Source organism: Lipotes vexillifer, unplaced genomic scaffold (assembly GCF_000442215.2).
Source record: "Lipotes vexillifer unplaced genomic scaffold, Lipotes_vexillifer_v1.1 scaffold4, whole genome shotgun sequence".
Taxonomy (NCBI): Eukaryota; Metazoa; Chordata; class Mammalia; order Artiodactyla; family Lipotidae; genus Lipotes; species Lipotes vexillifer.
The window spans coordinates 4,212,665-4,234,770 of NW_006785876.1; the positions used below are offsets into that span (position 1 = coordinate 4,212,665).

The 22,106-nt window shown below is 38.9% G+C and overlaps 1 protein-coding gene across 2 annotated transcripts in view; it reads left to right on the top strand.

Annotated features, from left to right (window-relative positions):
* UBR2 (ubiquitin protein ligase E3 component n-recognin 2) overlaps positions 1-21,453 on the top strand; it is a 115,039-nt gene extending 93,586 nt beyond the window's left edge. The window contains exons 37-47 of one of the 2 annotated variants that reach the window (XM_007458219.1): positions 2,570-2,666; positions 2,924-2,991; positions 4,229-4,364; positions 4,892-4,982; positions 6,393-6,523; positions 13,697-13,805; positions 16,038-16,094; positions 16,416-16,493; positions 17,207-17,377; positions 19,636-19,737; positions 21,190-21,453. In XM_007458219.1, coding sequence (XP_007458281.1) covers positions 2,570-2,666; positions 2,924-2,991; positions 4,229-4,364; positions 4,892-4,982; positions 6,393-6,523; positions 13,697-13,805; positions 16,038-16,094; positions 16,416-16,493; positions 17,207-17,377; positions 19,636-19,737; positions 21,190-21,331 — 1,182 coding nt within the window. In that variant the 3' untranslated portion in view covers positions 21,332-21,453. The remainder of the gene's footprint in view (positions 1-2,569; positions 2,667-2,923; positions 2,992-4,228; positions 4,365-4,891; positions 4,983-6,392; positions 6,524-13,696; positions 13,806-16,037; positions 16,095-16,415; positions 16,494-17,206; positions 17,378-19,635; positions 19,738-21,189) is intronic. The other variant, XM_007458218.1, reaches the window with a different exon arrangement.
* Positions 21,454-22,106: the final 653 nt, after the last annotated feature.

Here is a 22,106-nt window from a genome sequence, read left to right on the forward strand (position 1 = left end):
ATTGAAAAGGCAATCACAAATGTATAGAATAGAGTTTACTTTGGTTTTTAAGGCAGTTCTTACACATTTTCTTGATTCTGTGTACTTCACTCTACCTCTTTGGCACACTGTCAGCTCTTCATCTGTTTTTCTGCTAATATGATTTTGTATAATCTGTTTATATTGATTGTTAAAGCAACCTTGCATTCCTGAAATAATCCCAACTTGGTCATGTAGAGTATCCTTTTTATATATGATTATATTTGATTTGCTAATATTTTATCTAAGTTTTTTTTCTACGTTCATAAGAGAAATTTAATTTTTTAAAGTATGTAGCCATTAGGGACGAACTCATTCTATTTTTTTGAGTTCTGCTTTTCAAATTTACCTACCTCTCCACTGACCTTTCCCTCCTATATCAGAGGATAAGGGACCTCCGGGTAAAGTGGCTTATCTTTCCATCTATTGTTTGGAATCCATCCCCTCTCCATCAGTTATCCCTTCTTCTACCTCTTTCACTCCTGGCACTTGCCCTGTTCACAAGTGTGCTCCATTATTCCTCTTACTCTTGCCCTCAATATTATCTTCTATCACCCTAGCTTTTTCATTCCTTTTTATGACCAAGCAAGCGATTTTAAAGCATATTTCACTATTTCAGCATGCAATGAAAAATGTTTAAATACAGATAAATAGCACCTACAGTTTTTAATTTCACTTCACATCCTAAGAGAAATTTTATACACAGCGAAACGTCTTTAAACAATAATGTATACTCTGGCTCCAATTTCTTGCTAACTCTTCACTTTTCAACTCCCTGCAGTTTGGCTTCACCATCACCACCCCTCGCCAACACTTTTCTCACTTTTCGGAAACACCTCTTACCAAGTTCACCAAATGATCTCATTATCATTGTGAGTGGGCATTTTTCAGCCCTTATTTGACATTCTATTTACTTAATTCTGATAACTACTTCTTTGTGAAACTCATTTTCTCTCTTGATTTCTGTGACATTCCTGGTTTTCTCCCTACCTTTGTGGCGGCTCCTTCTCAGTCTGTTTTCCCTCCTTTGTGCTGTAAATGTTATTTTAAACCCCCAGAGTTTGGCCCATGACTCAATCATCTGATACTCTTCCCTGATCAGCCCCATCTATGTCTCTGATTCCAGTTATATCCAAATGATTCCCACCTGTTTATCTCTAAACCAGATCTGTTATCTCAGTGCCATTTTTTCACCTGGATCTCCTAAAGATACCTCAAACTGAACAATCCAAATTAATTTTTCTTCCTATATTTAGAGTCTTAGTTAATGTCACCACTGTCCATCCAGGTGACCAAGCCTGCCAGAAACTTGCAAGTCCTTTTGGATGCATCATTTGGTCTGGATGTTCATATCCAGTTGAGCAGCAGAGTTTGTAGAATTTCTCTCCTGCATATTTGTCCTAGTTCTTCCATTCCTACTTCTGCTGGTTTGGTTCAGCCCCTATATCTTTTCTTGCCTAGATTATTGTAACTGTCTCTACCCTGAATCTCACTCTCTCCTAATATATTATCAGAGAGGTTCTCTAAAAAGTAACCCTGATCATATCTCTTAACTGTTACTTCTCCATTGTCACTCACCTCCTGCCAATCCCCACATCCATGGGCCAGGATAGCAGAATCATTACTGGTCCCCAAATGCTAGTCCCAGACTTTTGCCTCTGCTCGAGTGCCCTAAGCAAATGACTCCTCTTTAAGAAGTTCTTCAAGCTTTGCCTTCCCTGGGAAATTTCTGAGCCATGAAGTGAGGTATACCTCATCTGTGATACTGCCTCCTTTAGCTGTCCCCTTCCTCCTTTTCTTTTCCTTCCCACCCTCAAGGCTGTGAGCTCCTTGAGAGCAGGGGGTGGGGGGGTGAGTTTTCATTTTGAGATCTTCAAAACCAAGACTAGTGTATGGTAGGTCCTCAATATCTATTGAACCAAACATTACAAAAAATTTAGAAAATAGAGAATTAAGCAGGAAGAAAAAACTTACATCAATCACCCATCTGTCTTTTTCATTAGCATGTTTATACTTTATTATAATAGATATTTACATGTAGTTTTGTTTCTACTCTGTTCTTCACTTTACATTAAGAGTTTTCTCATTGTTCCTACATAGTCTCCATAACAGTTTTTGATGTTTACAGACACCCTGATTTGTATAACCATCTTCTTGCACGTAGTTTCCCCAGTATTTGAAGTGTTTCCCACATTTTAGAGTATTTATAGACTAAATATAAAGAAATACTGCATCACATTCCTGGGAGTCTCTTTTGTTTGCTGTCTCTCTTGACACATGTGTCCTTCTTAACTTTTCCACAGAGAACTAGCAGCATGGTAACAGGAGATAGCCTTGTTTTATTCATCATACAATTAGATGTTCTCCATTCCATGCATTCCATGTTAGAGACATGCCATTAAAGATGTCATAGATTCAGTTCCATACCGTCTAGAGATTTCATTGTGAATCCAGCTTTACTTCAACTAGCTGTGCTTTGAACTAACACTCCTGAAGGAGAACTACCTCATATGCTGGCTTCTTTGTTAATTTTGTCGTCTCTTTATTTCAGGATGACTGTCTTAGGTCACTAACAAGATTTGCTGCAGCACATTGGACAGTGGCATCACTTTCAGTGGTACAAGGACACTTTTGTAAACTTTTTGCATGTGAGTATTAATACATGTACCATATATGTTATGATAATTTCTCATCTTCTGTAATTTTGTTTTTAGTGGTGAAACTTCCCTCCATTTTGAAAGAAATATTTTGATAATACTGTTTGTCTTATATACAAGTTCTAGCTCATGAATTCATATATAGCTTGCAAAAAATAAATTTAAACTAGATTATATGCATTTTAAAAATAATTTAATACTTACATTGACATATAATATGTGCTCATGTATTTTTCTTTAAACATTAGCATTGGTGCCTGGTGACAACCACGGAGACCTTCCATGCATATTAGATATCGACATGTTTCATTTATTGGTGGGTATCTTGTAATTTGTGTTTGAAATTTTTATCATATTATATAGCTTTATCTTAGACTTGATGAGTAATGCAGAGGCAGACAAGAGGAATTATCACCTATTATTCTTACTACTTCTGAGTATAATTCTTTTCTGAAGATCCTCAAAAAGAAAATATTAAGGAATCCAGTTGAGAGACTTGACCTGGGTGTCTAATCCGGTCTCTTATTTTTGCCTTGTGGCTGAGGTCAGTAATGTAACCGCTCTATGCTTTTCACTATAGAGAAGTAAAAAACACTAGTAATGTAAGGGCTGCTGCCAACCCATACGGTGCCTTGGGGCAGATACAGCCCTCTGGTAACACTACTTAGCAACAGTCTATTTTTGTGATTTAGGGAAAGTCATGTCTTCTGAACAGGTGCAGGTGGTGCCAGGTCAGCCCTGGCCAGGCAGTGGGTGGCTGAAGTTCAGCCCCACCTCAACCAGGTCCCCTTACTCAGGACACTGAGTGTACTGCCACGCACAGCAGCCCCAAGTGCTGCCCCCTTAATCTCTTTGGGCATCATATTCTGTGCCTGTAAGTTGGTTAATACCTACCTGATATAATTGTGTCACAACTCAATGGGATAATCAATGTAAAGAGCTTAGAGCAATGTGTCCCTAGTAAATGTCAGCCATTGTTATTGTTCCCATTACTCCTCTGAAAACCACCACCACTGACACCACCATACAGGCAGCAGGAGGCTAACAAGGGAGCTAGCATTTATTGTGTACCTGACTGCTTTCACATTCATCTTCATTTAGTCCTTACATCCTTATTACTGAGGTATTAAAAATACATATATTATTGCCAGCTTACCAACAGGGAAACTGAGACTCAAAGGAATTGTCTAAAAGGTTCATAAGAGGATCTCGGATTCTTACCTAGATCTTTGTGGGCCCAAACCTCATGCTTTTTCCATTGCTCACTACCTAGAAAGATTTCAAGTTTTATTTTTGTTATTATTAACAATAAACTATATATAGGGGAATCAGTGGATAAATGAAATAATAATGCCCATCAAATGAAATAATAATGCTCTAAATAATTTTCTTTAGTCAATCCTAGTGGAATTTCTAACATGTGTACCCTTTAAGAACAAAGATTTCTTAAGGGGAGGGACTGAGCTCACAAAGAGATCACATTAAGAAAATGGAAATGTGTTCAGCTGTGAAAGGAAAGGTGCTCTGTCTGACCTTCTGTATTTGGTATCCAGGTGGGCTTGGTGCTCGCCTTCCCGGCATTGCAGTGTCAAGATTTTTCAGGGATCAGCCTTGGCACTGGGGACCTTCACATGTTCCATCTGGTTACTATGGCACACATCATACAGATCTTACTTACCTCATGTACAGGTAACTCCTTTTTGTCAGATTCTTGAAGGAAGTACTGGAGTTTTTTCAGTTAAAAAAAAAGTATTAAAGGAAAAGGTGCTTGGATGAGAGTAATATATAAACTATAATTAGGCTACTTGTAGTAGTAATGAGTAAAATAAACAGTAAAATTCTGTTTATCCTCATGTGAAAATTTTTGAAACAGTTTCCCTTCTGTTAAAAACCTTAGTGATGTGAATGTTTTTACTTATTTTTCTAATTTCATAAGTTTAGTAATATTTGAGTACCACAGACTATATTTAGCAGATTTTACTCACCGCTTGCTGCCTGGCACCCTGAGGCACTTTGGCTTCCTCTCCCTAAGAGGCTCCTTGTTAGGATGGAGATCAATACTGTGTTCCGACCTGAGGGATTAAAGTTCTGTGTGTTCTGTGAGAGTATTTTCATATTACATGTGAGTGTATGAATATATTTGAGTGCTTAAATGGTGTGGTCATCAATCCACTTAGTAGGCAAATACAGAGTACTAATATTGCCTTATCTTTCAGAAGAGAATGGCATGGATCAAGAAAATGCTTCTGGGGAAGAAGAATTAGCAGTTCTTGCTTTGTATAAAACAGTTCACCAGTATGCAGGAAGGTGAGGTCGTAATCTTTACACGATAGGCAGTTCCCCGAATATTAGGAGGTGGTAGTATGAAAAACGAATTCATTTGTTAAATAAGGGAAGTTGCTGTCTGTTGACATGTTTAAAATAAGAGATGGGGGAGTGACCTGCAGGACTTCTCAACTTTTAATATACTAACATGATTGGAAATCTCTGAGAGAGGAGTAATATACAGCACTTCCCACACATTTTTAAGGTATATCGAGGGCCGGCAGGAGTGCAGTGACATTCTTAGAACCTCATGTTATTGGAGTCATTGTGATTTGGTTACGACAGTATTACTTGGCTTTCTTTTTTTTTTTTTTTTTTTTTTTTTTTTTTTTTTTTTTTTTTTATTTTTATTTTTTAATTTTATTTTTGGCTGGGTCTTGGTTGCTGCGTGCGGACTTTCTTTAGTTGCGACGAGCAGGGGCTGCTCTTCCTTGTGGTGCGTGGGCTTCTCATTGCAGTGGCTTCTTTTGTTGTGATGCACTGGCTCTAGTCACACGGGCTTCAGTAATTGCAGCACATAGGCTTCAGTAGTTGCGGCACGTGGGCTCAGTAGTTGCGGTGCATGGGCTCTAGGGCATGTGGGCTTCAAAAGTTGTGGCGTGCCAGCTCATTAGTTGTGGCTCACAGGCTCTAGAGCACAGGCTCAGTAGCTGTGGCACGTGGGCCTAGTTGCTCTGCGGCATGTGGGATCTTCCCAGACCAGGGCTTGAACCCATGTTCCCTGCATTGGCAGGCAGATTCTTAACCACTGAGCCACCAGATAAGTCCCTTCACTTGGCTTTCTAACAGTATATGTCAAGAGCCATACTGTTTGTTCTTTGACTAAGTTATCCCATTTCTGAGAATCCACACTAGCAAAATAATCCAACATATAGAAAAACCTACAGACATAAAGATGTACACTGATATTATTTATATTAGCAAAGAATTTAAAGCAATCTAAGAGTTTGCTTACAGGGAAGTAATTTAGTGTAGGTTATGATTTATGTTATCCAGAATCTTAAAATTCCAATAAAATTATGATTTATGATCTGAAAATCACGTTAATTTTAAATTTTATATGTTACAAGTACAACTGTATAAGACACATTAGTATGAAAATAGTTTTCCAAAGTAATACCTGCTGATACAAGGTTATAGAATAGTGGATAGTTTTTTTATTTTCCAAATTTTCTCTTTATATAGCTGTATAACTTTTACAAATTTTAATAACAGCATTAGAGGGTATATCACCTATTATACCTGACATCCTGTAATAGTTAGGGCTACCCGTACCTTTAAAGCCAACGTGCTATCAATTCCAAATAGTAGTTATCTGTTTTCACACTGTGCTATAACTAGAATGACCATTTTGTAATTACATTTCCCAGTTATCATTTTTCTCTTTCACAGTGCCTTGAAAGAAATGCACTCTGGTTGGCATCTGTTGAGGAATGTCAGAGCTGGAATCATGCCTTTCCTGAGGTGTTCTGCTTTGTTTTTCCATTACTTAAATGGAGTTCCGTCCCCACCTGAAATTCAAGGTAATTTCTAATTTCTTTCAAAATGTAGGAAATGTATGTAGTCTTTCACTCTAGCAAGTTAAGAATTAAAGTGCATTGCAAAAATGAAAACTTATTAACAATTTAGGTCACAGCTAATTGACTATGGTGATGTACCAATTATAGAATTAGATGCATATTTATGTAAATATCTGATTTTATTTGGATGTCAGTAAATGTACTGATTTTGTACGTGTACAAAAATGTACTTGTTTTGCTTTCAGATATTAAAATTGTTCAATTGTATATTATTCATAAACTGGGTTCTTCAGATTTTAAAAAGTGAAAAGTGACAAATTCAGGTGTGGTTTTTTGTTGCTTTTTTTTTTTTTTAACTTTTGATTTTATATTGGAATATAGCCGATTAACAATGTTGTGATAGTTTCAGGTGCACAACAAAGCAACTCAGCCATACATATACATGTATCCAAACTCCCCTCCCATCTAGGCTGCCACATAACATTGAGCAGGGTTCCCTGTGCTATACTGTAGGTCCTTTTTGGTTATCCATTTTAATTATGGCAGTGTGTACATGTCGATCCCAAACTCCCTGACTATCCCTTCCCTCCACCCTTCCCCCCGGTAACCATAAGTTTGTTCTCTACGTCTATGAGCCTGTTTCTGTTTTGTAAATAAGTTCCTTTGTATCATTTCTTTTTAGACTCCACATATAAGAGATATCATATGATATTTCTCTTTCTCTGACTGACTTCACTCAGTATGGCAATCTCTGGGTCCATCCATGTTGCTACAAATGTCATTATTTCATTCTTTTTAATGGCTGAGCAATATTCCATTGTATATATGTACCACATTCGCTTTATCCATTCCTCTGTTGATGGACATTTAGGTTGCTTCCATGTCTTGGCTATTGTAAACAGTGCTGCAATGAACATTGGGGTGCGTGTATCCTTTCGGACCATGTTTTTCTCTGGATATATGCCCAGGAGTGGGATTGCATGGTCAAATGGTAGCTCTATTTTTAGTTTTTTAAGGAGCCTCCATACTGTTCTCCATAGTGGCTGTACCAATTTACATTCCCACCGACAGTGTAGGAGGGTTCCCTTTTCTCCACAATCTCTCCAGCATTTACTGTTTGTGGATTTTTTGATGATAGCCATTTTGACTGGTGTGAGGTGATATCTCATTGTACTTTTGATTTGCATTTCTCTAATAATTAGCGATGTTTAACATCTTCTCATCCGTCTTCTTTGGAGAAATGTCTCTATAGGTCTTCTGCCCATTTTTTGATTGGGTTGTTCGTTTTGATGATATTAAGCCTCATGAGGTGTTTGTAAATTTTGGAGACTAATCCCTTGTCGGTCACATCATTTGCAAATATTTTCTCCCAGTCTGTGGGTTGTCTTTTCGTTTTGTTTATGGTTTCCTTTGCTGTGCAAAAGCTTTTGAGTTTAATTAGGTCCCATTTGTTTATTTTTATTTCCATTATTACGGAAGACAGATCAAAAAGGATATTGCTGCAATTTATGTCAGAGAGTGTTCAGCCTATGTTTTCCTCTGGGGGTTTTACGGTATCTGTTCTCACATTTAGGTCTTTAATCCATTTTGAGCTTATTTTTGTGTATGGTGTTAAAGAATCATCTAATTTCATTTTTTTACATGTAGCTGACCAGTTTTCCCAGCACCATTTGTTGAAGAGACTAGACTGTCTTTCCACAGTTGTGTAGTCTTGCCTCCTTTGTCATAGATTAATTGACCATAGGTGTGTGGGTTTATTTCTGGGCTTTCTGTCCTGTTACATTGATCTATATCTATTTTTGTGCCAGTACCATACTGTTTTGATGACTATAGGTAGTATAGTCTGAAGTCAGGGAGCCTGATTCCTCCAGCTCCGTTTTTCTTTCTCAAGATTGCTTTGGCTATTAGGGGACTTTTGTGTCTCCATACAAATTTTAAGATTTTTTGTTCTACTTCTGTGAAAAATGCCATTGGTAATTTTATAGGGATTCCATTGAATCCATAGATCGCCTTGGGTAGTATAGTCATTTTGACAATATTGATTCTTCCAATCCACTAACATGGTATACCTTTCCATCTGTTTGTGTCTTCTTTGATTTCTTTCATCAGTGTCTTATAGTTTTTGAGTACAGATCTTTTGTCTCCTTAGGTAGGTTTATTCCTAGGTATTTCATTCTTTTTGATGCAGTGGTAAATGGGATTGTTTCTTGAATTTTCTTTCTGATCTTTCATAGTTTATAGAAATGCAACAGATTTCTGTGTATTAATTTTGTAACCTTCAACTTTACCAAATTCATTGATGAACACTAGTAGTTTTCTGGTAGCATCTTTAGGATTTTCTATGTATATAGTATCATGTCATCTGCAAACAGTTACGGTTTTACTTCTTCTTTTCCAATTTGGATTCCTTTTATTTCTTTTTCTTCTCTAATTGCCACAGGTAGGACTTCCAAAATTACGTTGACTAAAAGTGGTGAGAGTGGACATCCTTGTCTTGTTCCTAATCTTAGAGGAAATGCTTTCAGCTTTTCACCATTGAGTATGATGTTAGCTATAGGTTTGTTGTATATAGCCTTTATTATGTTGAGGTATGTTTCCTCTGTGCCCACTTTCTGGAGAGCTTTTATCATAAATGGGTGCTGAATGTTGTCAAAAATTTTTTCTGCATCTTTTGAGATGATTATATGGTTTTTATTCTTCAATTTGTTGATGTAGTATATCACACTGATTGATTTGCAGATACTGAAAAATCCTTGTATCCCTGGGATAAATCCAACTTGATTATGGTGTATGATCCTTTTAATGTATTGTTGGATTCGGATTGCTAGTATTTTGTTGAGACTTTTTGTGTCTATGTTCATCAGTGATATTGGCCTCTTTCTTTTTTTTTTTTTTTAATATTTATTTATTTGGTTGTGCCAGGTCTTAGTTGCAGCAAGTGGGCTCCTTAGTTGCAGCTCACCAGCTCCTTAGTTGCAGCATATGGGCTCTTTAGTTGTGGCATGCAAACTCTCAGTTGCAACATGCATGTTGGATCTAGTTCCCTGACCAGGGATCAAACCCGGGCCCTCTGCATTGGGAGCATGGAATCTTAACCACTGCGCCACCAGGGAAGTTCCAGTGTGTAATTTTCTTTTTGTTTGTGGTATCTTTGTCTGGTTTTGGTATCAGGGTGATGGTGGCCTCATAGAATGAGTTTGGGAGTTTTCCTTCCTCTGCAATTTTTTGGAACAGTTTCAGAAGGATAGGTGTTAGCTCTTCTCTAAATGTTTGATAAAATTCACCTGTGAAGTCATCAGGTCCTGGACTTTGGTTTGTCGGAAGATTTTTAATCACAGCTTCAATTTCAGTGCTTATGATTGGTCTGTTCATATTTTCTGTTTCTTCCTGGTTCAGTCTTGGGAGACTGTACCTTTCTAAGAATTTGTCCATTTCTTCCAGGTTGTCCATTTTATTGGCATAGAGCCATGTGTAGTGTCTTATGATCCTTTGTATTTCTGTGGTATCTGTTATAACTTCTCCTTTTTCATTTCGAATTTTATTGATTTGAGTCCTCTCCCTTTTTTTATTGATGAGTCTGGCTAAAGGTTTATCAGTTTTGTTTATCTTTTCAGGGAACCAGCTTTTAGTTTCATTGATCTTTGCTCTTACTTCTTCTGTCTCTATTTCATTTATTTCTGCTCTGATCTTTATGACTTCTTTCCTTCTATTAACTTTGGGTTTTGTTTGTTCTTCTTTCTCTAGTTGCTTTAGGTGTAAGGTTGGGTTGTTTATTTGAGATTTTTCTTGTTTCCTGGGATAAGATTGTATTGCTATAAACTTCCCTCTTACAACTGCTTTTGCTGCATCCCATAGATTTTGGATTGTTGTGCTTTCATTTGTCTCTAGGTATTTTTTGATTTCCCCTTTTATTTCTTCAGTGATACATTGGTTGTTCAGTAGCATATTGTTTAGCCTCCATGTGTGTGTTTTTTGTAGTTTTTTTCTTATAGTTTATTTTTAATCTCATAGCATTGTTATCGGAAGATGCTTGATATGATTTCAGTTTTCTTAAATTTACCGAGGCTCGCCTTGTGGCCTAGCATGTGGTCAATCCTGGAGAATGTTCTGTGTGCACTTGAGAAGAAAGTGTATTCTGCTGCTTTTGGATGAAATGCTCTATAAATATCAGTTAAGTCCATCTGGTCTAATGTGTCATTTAAGGCCTGTGCTTCCTTATTGATTTTCTGTTTGGATGTTCTGTCCATTGATGAAAAAAAATGAGGTGTTAAAAGTCTCCCAGTATTATTGTGTTACTGTCGATCTCTACCTTTATGGCTGTTAGTATTTGCCTTATATATTGAGGTGCTCCTATGTTGGGTGCATATATATTTACAGTTGTTATATCTTCTTCTTTGATTGATCCCTTGATCATTGTGTAGTATCCTTCTTTGTCTCTTATAACAGTCTTTATTTTAAACTTTATTTTGTCTGATATGAGTATTACTACTCCACCTTTCTTGTGATTTCCGTTTGCGTGGAATACCTTCTTCCATCTCACTTTCAGTCTGTATAGGTCCCTAGGTCTGAGGTGGGTCTCCTGTAGACAGCATATATATGGGTCTTGTTTTTGTATCCACTCAGCCAGTCTGTCTTTTGATTGGTGCATTTAATCCATTTACATGTAAGGTAATTATCAATATGTGCATTCCTATTGCCATTTTCTTAATTGTTTTGGGTTTGTTTTTGTAGGTCTTTTTTCTTCCCTTCTTCTTTTGCTCTCTTGTGTTTTTTTTTTTTTTTTTTTTTTTTGCGATATGTGGGCCTCTCACTGTCGTGGCCTTTCCCGTTGCCGGACGCGCAAGCTCAGCGGCCATGGCTCACGGGCCCAGCCGCTCCGCGGCATGCGGGATCCTCCCAGACCGGGGCACGAACCCACGTCCCCTGCATCGGCAGGCGGACTCCCAACCACTGCGCCACCAGGGAGGCCCCTCTCTTGTGTTTTGATGACCATCTTTAGTGTTGTGTTTGGGTTGCTTTTTCTTTTTTGTATGTGTATCTATCGTAGGTTTTGGGTTTGCTGTTCCCATGCAGTCTTTTTGTTGTTGTTGTTGTTTTACTTATTTATTTTCAGCTGCATTGGGTCTTTGTTGCTGCGTGCAGGCTTTCTCTAGTTGCGGCAAGCGGGGGCTACTCTTCATTGCAGTGTGCAGGCATCTCATTGTGGTGGCTTCTCTTGTTGCAGAGCACGGGCTCTAGGCATGCAGGTTTCGGTAGTTTTGGCACATGGGCTCAGTAGTTGTGGCTCGCAGGCTCTAGAACACAGGCTCAGTAGTTGTGGCTCGCAGGCTCTAGAACACAGGCTCAGTAGTTGTGGCATACAGGCTTAGTTGCTCCACAGCATGTGGGATCTTCCCAGATCAGGGTTCGAACCCATGTCCTCTGCATTGGCAAGCAGATTCTTAACCACCGTACCACCAGGGAAGCCCTCCCATGCAGTTTTGATACAGCAGTCTATGTATGTACAAGGTTTTTTATTTTTTAAGTTGCTAGTCCCTTTCCCACTTAGAAGAGGAGTTCCTTTAGCATTTGTTGCAAAGCTGGTCTGGTAGTGCTGAATTCTCTTAGCTTTTGCTTGTCTGTAAAGCTTTTGATTTCTTTGTCAAATCTGAATGAGATCCTTGCTGGGTAAAGTATTCTTGGCTGTAGTTTCTTCCCTTACATCACTTTAAATATATTGTGCCACTCCCTCTGGCTTGCAGAGTTTCTGCTGAGAAATCAGCTGATAACCTTATGGGAGTTCCCTTGTATGTTATTTGTCATATTTCCCTTGTTGATTTTTTTCTTTGTCTTTAAGTTTTGTCGATTTGATTACTGTGTGTCTCAGTGTGCTCCTCCTTGGGTTTATCCTGCCTGGGACTCTGTGCACTTCCTGGACTTCGTTGACTGTTTTCTTTCCTATGTTAGGGAAGTTTTCAGCTATTATCTCTTCACATATTTTCTTGGGTCCTTTCTCTTCTTCTGGGACCCCTATAATGCAAATGTTGGTGCATTTAATGTTGTCCCAGAGGTCTCTTAGGCTGTCTTCACTTTTTTTCATTCTTTTTTCTTTATTCTGTTCTGCGGTAGTGATTTCCACCGTTCTGTCTTCCAGGTCACTTATCCGGTCTTCTGCCTCAGTTATTCTGCTAGTGATTCCTTCTAGTGTATTTTTCATTTTAATTATTGTATTGTTCATCTCTGTTTGTTTGTTCTTTAATTCTTCTAGGTCTTTGTTAAACGTTTCTTGCATCTTCTTGATCTTTGCCTCCATTCTTTTTCTGAGGTCCTGGATCATCTTCACTATCATTATTCTGAATTCTTCTTCTGGAAGGTTGCCTATCTCCACTTCATGTAGTTGTTTTTCTGGGGTTTTATCTTGTTCCTTCATCTGGTACATAGTCTTCTGCCTTTTCATTTTGGCTAGCTTTCTGTGAATGTGGTTTTCGTTCCACAGGCTGCAGGATTGTAGTTCTTCTTGCTTCTGCTGTCTGCCCCCCTCAAGTATTTTTTAATCTGAAACATGAGGCATTGAAGTTCAAAATAGCCGTAATTACACATAAATCTGATTTTAATGTAGGAATTAAAGGTAGACTTAAAGTTTACTGTACCTCATAGTGCCTGGCACAAGTCATGGGGTGCCTGCATGTTATGCTGCTCTCTAAAAGTTTGTTGAATAGCATCTCCATTTAGCTAGTTGTCCAGGCACCATTGAGAGAATAATTTACCCTTCCTAATCATTTTCAGTGATGATTAAGTTAGTGTTTAAATCCATCTCTCAGTGATAAAATCATCTTATGTCTCTGTACTGCCTTATACTTTTCCAGAGCTACCCATGTTATTTTTGTCATTTAATGTTCACAAATAACCCCATGAAGTATATCACACAGGTACCCCATTTTGCAGATGGTAAAACTGAAACATCAAGAAATTGTGAGCAGTTTGGTAAAGGAGTCGCCTGACTCCACTTTCAGTTATGTCATTTTCTATGGATCCCTTCCATGTGCCATCTTATTTACTTCCTACAGGTTGTGTACCTAGCAAAATTGAACTATTTCATCTCGTGCCTTTTTTGTTTTAAGCTCTGCTGTTGCTTACTCTCCTATAGGATCTACTCTTAGTTGTTATATGCAAAACTGTTTTCTTCTCTATTTGCAGCTTCTGGAACAAGCCATTTTGAACATTTATGTAACTATCTTTCCCTGCCAAACAACTTCATTTGCCTTTTTCAAGAAAATAAGGAGATAATGAAGTTACTGATTGAAAGGTAACGATTATACACTTTTCTTCTTTATATTGGAATATATATATATGGAAACAAACTTCAGTTTATCACATATTTTACAAAATTCTCAGATAGCCTGGCAGAATTCAATCCATGTGATTCAAAGTATAATTATTAGGCCTTCTTAGTTAAGGATTTACCTTTATGGTAAGATTTTTGCCAGGCCTACTGAATAGTATAAGCATATTTGCCTGGAAGGAGAGTAGTGGTGGAAATGTTTATTTCCTCATATTAACTTACTTGTTAAGTACTATGTTCTGTAGATTTTTGAAACTGAAAGAAACCTTAAGGGTTATCTAGTCTAATATCCTCACTTTATTTTTATTTTTTTATTTTATTTTTATTGATTGATTGATTGATTGCTGCTTTGGGTCTTCATTGCTGCATGTGGGCTGTCTCTAGATGCAGTGAGTGGTGGCTACTCTTCATTGCAGTGCACAGGCTTCTCATTGTGATGGCTTCTCTCGTTGCAGAGCACAGGCTCTAGGCGTGCGGGCTTCAGTAGTTGTGGCACAAGGGCTTCAGTAGTTGTGGCTCATGGGCTCTAGAGTGCAGGCTCAGTAGTTGTGGTACACGGGCTTAGTTGCTGCATGGCATGTGGGATCTTCCCGGACCAGGGCTGAAACCTGTGTCACCTGCATTGTCAGGCGGATTTTTAACCACTGCGCCACCAGGGACACCCTATCCTCAGTTTATATTTGAGAAAACTGAAGTCTAGAGAAATTGACCCATTAATCATGGCAAGTTAGTGACTAAGTTAAGAATAAAATTTGGCTGATTTACCCACAGAATGGGAGAAAATATTTGCAAATCATATATCTGATAAGGGAGTAATAGCCAGAATACATATATCTAGATTTCCTACATCTCAGCAACAAAAAAGCAAACAACCCATTATAAAATGAGCAAAGGACTTCTCCAAAGAAGATATACAAATGGTCAATAAGCAAAACACATGAAAAAATACTAAACATCACTAGTCATCAGGGAAATGCAAATAAAAATCACAGTGAGATACCACTTCATACCCATTAGAACTACTGTAATGAAAAAGGCAGACATTAATAACACATGTTGGTGAGGATGTCAAGAAACTGGAATCCATGTACACTGTCAGTAGGAATAGAAAATGGTACAGCTGCTCTGGAAAACAGTATGGTGATTCCTCAAAAAGTTAAACAGAATTACTCTATAATCCAGTAGTTTCACTCCTAGGTGTATATTGCAAAAGAATTGAAAGGAGGAACTCATAGAATTTTGTACACGCATGTTCATAGCAGCATTATTCACAATAGCCAAGAGGTGGAAACAACCCAAATGTCCATAAACCAATGAATGGATAAACAAAATGTGTTATATACATTCAGTGGAGTATTATTCAGCCTTAAAAGGGTAGGAAGTTCTGACACATGCTACAATGTGGATGAAACTTGAAGGCAGCCTAAGTGAAATAAGCCAGTCACAAAAGAACAAGCATTACGTTTCTATTTATATGAGGTACCTAGAATAGTGAAATTCATAGAGACAGAAAATAGAATGGTGGTTGCCAGGGGCTGGGGGGACGGGGAGGAATGGGTTAGTGTTTAACAAGCACAGAATTTCATTTGAGAAAGCTGAAAAAGTTCTGGAGACAGAGGTGGTGATGATTGCCCAACAACGTCAATATACTTAATGCCACAGAACTGTACTTAAAAATGGTTAAAATAGTAAATTTTATGTTCTGTGTATTTTACCACAATTTAAAATTTTTTATTTTATATGAGTGTTCTAGCTCTAGATTATAAGAGCTTCTCATTGATTCAGACTGTTTTGGTTTTGGTTTTGGTTTGGTTTTTTTGCCCACACTGCATGGCTTGCGGTATCTTAGTTCCCTGACCAGGGATTGAACCTGTGCCCTTGGCAATGGGAGCGCAGAGTCCTAACCATTGGACCACCAGGGAATTCCCCAGACTGGTTTTTCAGAGTGTCCAGTTAGTGGGGGTAATAGCAAATTTTAATATGTTAAGCATTGTTGCTTTCAGAAAATCAAAGGTCATATTCTTCTGATTTTAAAATATGGTAGGCAAAGTATGTGGTATTCCTCTAAGCTTCTTATGAAGAGATAAATATAATAAGCCAAGAAAACTGTTTCTCTCTTACTGGATTTAGAGAAGAAAATTTTTTAGTTCTAGCCCTTCAAAAGTAAAAATATTTTTTTCTCCATTTACATTAAAGTTGGTGTCATAACATTGAAGTTAAGAGATACCTGGAAGGTGAAAGAGACGCTATAAGGTAAGCTGAAGATTGTCAAAGACTTGGTTGGAGGCAAGAAGTAGGAAGGAAGCAGGATATAAGTGTACAGGACAGCCCATTGTTCTGATAATTCATCCTGAGTTCTTCAAGTAAAAATGTGAACCCTAAGGCCCTATGTTATTTAAGCGTGCATTTTAAAGTTCTTACTGTGGCTTTTTGCTGCTGTGGGTAGTGCCCGGTCACTCAGATTCAGGCTTCCTTTATTTATTTTGACTAAGTTAAGAGTTTCCCTGTCATTGTTACAATATGTCCTCATATTAACTGGGTTTTTTATGTGGTTTTTGTTTTGTTTTGTTTTAGCTATCCAAGAGAATCTAACAAATTAATAGACCTTCCAGAGGATTACAGCAGCCTCATTAATCAAGCATCTAATTTCTCGTAAGTTTTTATATTAGCTTATTGAGCACTTCCTACCACTGGAAACACTCACTTCTCTACACAGAATTTGAAGGATTTTGTCATTGTTTTCTTTTGTTTGGGTAGGGAAATCATAACATCAGTAGTACCACCTAACTTGTACTACCAAACTTGTAAAAAGCATGATTCCATGTTTCAGAATAAGATATGAGAAAGGGGGTGATGAGGGACAAGTTTGATTCATTAGATGTTATCTAAACAATTTGCACTTTAAATAACACATTAACTACAAATGGTTATATTCCTAAGCAGTTATTATTATTTATTTTAGGCTTTAGAATAGCATTGTACATTATCCTGTAGCTTTTTTCACTCAGCACTGTTTGTAAGATTTATTTACACATCTGACACATGGAATTTTTAATTCATCAGTTTTCACTGTTGTGTAGTACTTCATTATATGACAGTAGCAATCATTTTTTTTTAATTTTTTAATTTACATATTTTTTTCCTCCTATTGATAATTTTATTTCTCTTTTCTCCACTTGTTGATTGTTTCAGTACATGGTATGTGAGATGTTACCTATTCTAGAAATAAATTTGCCTGGTCCATAGTCTGTATGCATCTTAGCTCTACTTGATATTGCAGAATTTTTTTCCAGGGCAGTTTTACCACCCTCAGCTCTTTAGCCAGTCTTTCAGAGCCTTGACTTGTGCTTTTTTATTTCATGGAGGTGCCCCAAATCAGGTGGTGACAAGAGCAGAGCCCCAACTCTGTGCCTTGTATGTGGAACTCTGCTGTGCTCCCAGAGCTACTGCTGTCAGACGGAGTTGGAAGGGGAGGACGTGGGAGCTTGCACCGCCCACACCTACTCCTGTGGTTCTGGGGTGGGCATCTTCCTGAGGTAAGGCCCTGGAAGGAGCTTTCTAGCTTTGGATCTTCCGCAGTAGACATCTGTTGAGGGGTGGAACAAGAAACTACTACATTGCAGAGATTTGAGGCCACTCTTTTATTCATTTGAGGAGAATGGGGAGCCTTGTCTCCACACATCTCATATTTGGCTCATGCTAACTCTGTGCTGTTCTTTCATTATCATTTCCATCCCCATGACAATTCTGTTCTTTCTTTGTGCCTCATTGTAATGTGAAACTTCTAGCTGTGTTTGGTTTTCTACCCAAGCACAGTCAGAATTACTCCTTTTGTTGTATCCTCATACATATCACAGGCTGATGTATGTAGTTGTGTACATTCGACAACGTGCAGCAAATACTTACCAGTGACTGTGTAATGGATATTGAGAATGCAGTAGTCAACAAAGCATACGAAAATCTCTGCCTTCATGGAGCTCAGTTTCTAGTGAGGGAGATAGAAAATAAAATAAGAATTTAGAAAGCAATCCATGCAGAAGAGAAAAAATAAACTAGGGAGGGGAATATGAAATGGCAGCTGGAGAGTTGAATTTTAGATAGGGAACCAGGGAAGGTTCCCTGGGAAGGTGACTTGAATAAAGACCTAAAGAAGTGGGGAGAACATTCTAGGCAGGGAGCAGCAAGTGCACAATTGCTGGGGAGTGTGCCTGCCGTGTTCAAGAAAGAGCAAGGACAAAATTCATCTAACTGTCCTGTAAAAATGGATAGGTTTTTTAAAAAAAATTATCCCTCAATAAAATTTATTTAAAAAAAAAAGAATTGCCTGGCAGTCCAGTGGTTAGGACTCCGTGCTTTCACTGCTGAGGGTGCAGGTTAAATCCCTGGTCGGGGAACTAAGATCCCACAAGCCGCACGGCATAGCCAAAAAATAAAGAAAGAAAAATAAAAAAAGAAAAGAAACAGCAAGGAGGCTGCTGCTACTGCAGTAGTGAGCACAAGGGGGAGAGTCATGGGCCTGGTGTGTCCTAGCAAGGTCTCTGAGTGAGATGGAAGCCATCACAGGGTCTGAAGGAGAGAAGTGACATGAGTTTGAGCTCCTCTGGGGCATAGATTATATCCACATCTTAGTCACCTTAGTACCCCCCAGTGCCTGACAATTTCTTGTATATGATAGGTTCTCAATAAATGTTGAGATGAGCTGAATTGTTAACACCAGAAAAAGTTAAGCAAACCTCTCAAAGGGATCAGGAGACACATTTTTTTAAAAACCCTTAGGAAAAATGTAAAAGTAGCATTTTACCTTGTTTGGCACATTTCAGAATTATTTTAGTCGTGTAGAGTGTTGCTTTGTGTTTCAGGTCAACCTAGTTCGTAATATTCGTGTACTTTTTTTTTTAATATTTGGCTGCATTGGGTCTTCATTGCTGCACGGGCTTTCTCCAGTTGCGGCATGTGAGCTTTCTCTGTTTGCAGCGAGTGGAGGCTACTCTTCATTGCAGTGCACGGGCTTCTCATTGCGGTGGCTTCTCTTGTTGTGGAGCACGGGCTCAGTAGCTGTGGCTCGCGGGCTCTAGAGCGCAGGCTCAGTAGTTGTGGTACATGGCCTTAGTTGCTCCACAGCACGTGGGACCTTCCTAGACCAGGGATCGAACCGTGTCCCCTGCATTGGCAGGCAGATTCTTAACCACTGTGCCACCAGGAAAGCCCTGTGTGCAATTTTTTAAATGAATAATTTCCTCATAATAGTGGTTGATACATAAATAACTACCTTATGTTTAGAAGTAGTTAACTTTCTCACACTTAATTTTTTAAATGCCACTATTATATGAGCTGTCGAATCCTAATCCTAAATGTCCCTCCCCCTCCTTATATTGGTTACAATACAATCCTTTTAGTTATTTTTAAACTTAGGCAGGGATGTTGATACTTTTTCAAGTGTCTCTGCTATAAACGCCATTTCTTCTCTTCCAACAGTGGTTTTGTTTGTTTATATTTATTTATTGATATATAGTTGATTTATAATATTGCACTAGTTTCAGGTGTACATCATAGTGATCCAGTGTTTTTTTGTTTTGTTTTTTGCAGGTTATATTCCATGATAGGTTGTTACAAGTTATTAGGTATAATTCCCTGTGCTATACAGTAAATCCTTGTTGCTTATCTGTTTTATGTATAATAGTTTGTGTCTGTTAACCCCATATCCCCAGTGGTTTTGTTTACTTTTATAAGACTTCAGTCCATTTGGAACTGAATCCAAACCTTGGTTACTAATGTATAAATGGTCTCTCTACAGAGTACGGGAATGTCAAGTGCTATTTTTAGCTGGCAAAACCAAAGGCTGTTTTTATTCTCCTCCTTACCTTGATGACTATGGGGAGACTGACCAGGGACTCAGGTAAGGCCCATCCTGGGGAACTAGGTTGACTGGCTCTGGGCCACCAGAGCCTTCAGCATGGGGTGAACACAATGAACCCTGTGGTCCTGAAGCCTGCCTGCTAACTGCCTGGAGGGTTAGCACAAGTGGCTGTTGTCTGTGGACTCTTCCAAGGAGGCTACCCTGGCTGTCTGGTTTGACATTCCCATTCCCAGCCCTCAAAGTGTCATGAAGGCCATCAAGATACATAAGGGGAAAAAATGGGACAGAGTGCAACCTTTTCCCATTTCTTACTCCAGAGAGCTGTTTGAATTGTCCTGCGGCATCCACAGCATCAGAGCACTGCAGGGATAGCTCTTTGTAACTTGTATGGCTTTGTGGAAAAAATGGGACAGAGTGCAACCTTTTTCCATTTCTTACTCCAGAGAGCTGTTTGAATAGTCCTGTGGCATCCACAGCATCAGAGCACTGCAGGGATAGCTCTTTGTAAATTGTGCGGCTTTGTATGGGAGACCCGGTCCTCTTCGAGTGATATAAAAGAGCAAATCTTGATTGATAAGAGATGTGCTTATCTTACTACATAAGAATCTGAGGGAACAAAGATGTAGAACATATAGAGCAAAAATACAGCCATATTTGAGGCTTAATCACTTCTACTTTGGTAGCTTCTGTTACATCACAAGCAAAATGCTAACAGCAGTTCCTTCAAGCACTGTTAAAGAACTTTCAGACCATTTCTTTTTGCCCAAATGGGATAAAAGTCAACCTAGATGTAACTTCCCGGCCTTGGGGAGCAGAAGTTGAAGGCCTGGAAACCAAGGCAAGATAAGTAGATGGGTTCCTCAGGCACTTGACTCCAAGGATACAGGCTTGTGCCACCTGTTGATGGTTCTTACCGTTGCTCTGAGAAATGTGGGCTCTTAGGAGGAAGAGCTCTGGACAGAGAGTGAGAGGACTGGCACTCTGAGTCAGGAGCCAAGGCCCCAGGCGTGAGCTCACCAGCGCCTGTGCTTTGGTTAAATTAGACCCCAAAGTTACTCACATTTGACTGCTTTGCTTAGACTTTGTAGCTGAAAGACAGTACTTAGAAGAACATTTTCACCCCTGCAATTTTTCCATCCTCTTCCCTGCCCCTCCCTGTTTTACGTTTTACCAACAAAATGGATAATAAATGCATAGTTTTAGCCTCTCAGCGTAAACCCTCCTGCTCAACCCCACCCCCAATTCCTCACCCCAGTCTGAGTAGGTGTAGCTTGTGTTCATTTTCCTCTTCTTTTCAGCACTTACTCCCCTTCAGCTGCTCCTAGCAAACCGTCAGAGCTAACACATTAATAGCCACAGGCACCTGCCAAAGAGAAATTCTGCAGAGGATCTAAAACCAATAACTTGTAACTTTTCCTAAATCAGGAAAGGTTGGAGTATAATAGATGAATAAACCGAATGCATCCTGAGTGACATGTGTCTTCTTTCTAGACGGGGAAATCCTTTACATTTGTGCAGAGAGCGATTTAAGAAGATTCAGAAGCTCTGGCACCAGCACAGTATCACAGAGGAAATTGGACATGCACAGGAAGCAAATCAGACACTGGTTGGCATTGACTGGCAACATTTATAATTACTTCACTACCAAATACATAAATTTGGATTTTTGTAACCCAGTTCGCTTTTCAAGAAAGAGAATAGGAAATAGGTTCTACTGAATTTGGAAATAAACTCTTTATTTAAGCTTTTCTTCCCAGTTTTATTTTTATAGTTTCTGGCTCCAGAGACTGATGAAAATCATCTTCTGTCAGCAGATTTTCTTGCATCGTTTGCTGTGTACTTCAAACGTAACTTCTTGAATTTTAGAATCCAGGGAGGAGCTTCTCTTCCTGGGCTGGACTCAACCCCTTTGTGGGCATCTGACTGCATTTGACTGTTCCCAGTAGTCTGAGCCGTGTCGTATTACTGAACACAGGGAGCTCCAGGCCTGAAGCTGATGCAACAGCAGCAGGAAACGAAGTCTCTGGTCTTTTCGGGCCACACTTCCTGATCCCTCTCAGTGACTCTCAACGTTGGGCCTGGGTCAATGTCCCCACAGCTGATGGGACCCTACCTCTAAGCAAACAGTGGATTTCAAAAGTGGCATTCCCTTGTCTCTACCGGCTGTGAGGGGGTTGGGGACTCTCATGCTGGAGGAACCTGTGGGAAGAAGGAGAGGAGGTGGTGTCTGTGTGCCGGGTGATCTTCAGGGCTATACAAGGTGGGATTCCCCCGCCCCCCCCTTTTTTTTGCAAGACTTTTGGCTTTGAGGAATAAACTCATGTTAAAGGGCTTATTGAAAACTTAAGAGTATCCTAATTTTTCAGATGATGTAGTCTCTTATTTCTAAGACTAAGTTGAAAGAGTGT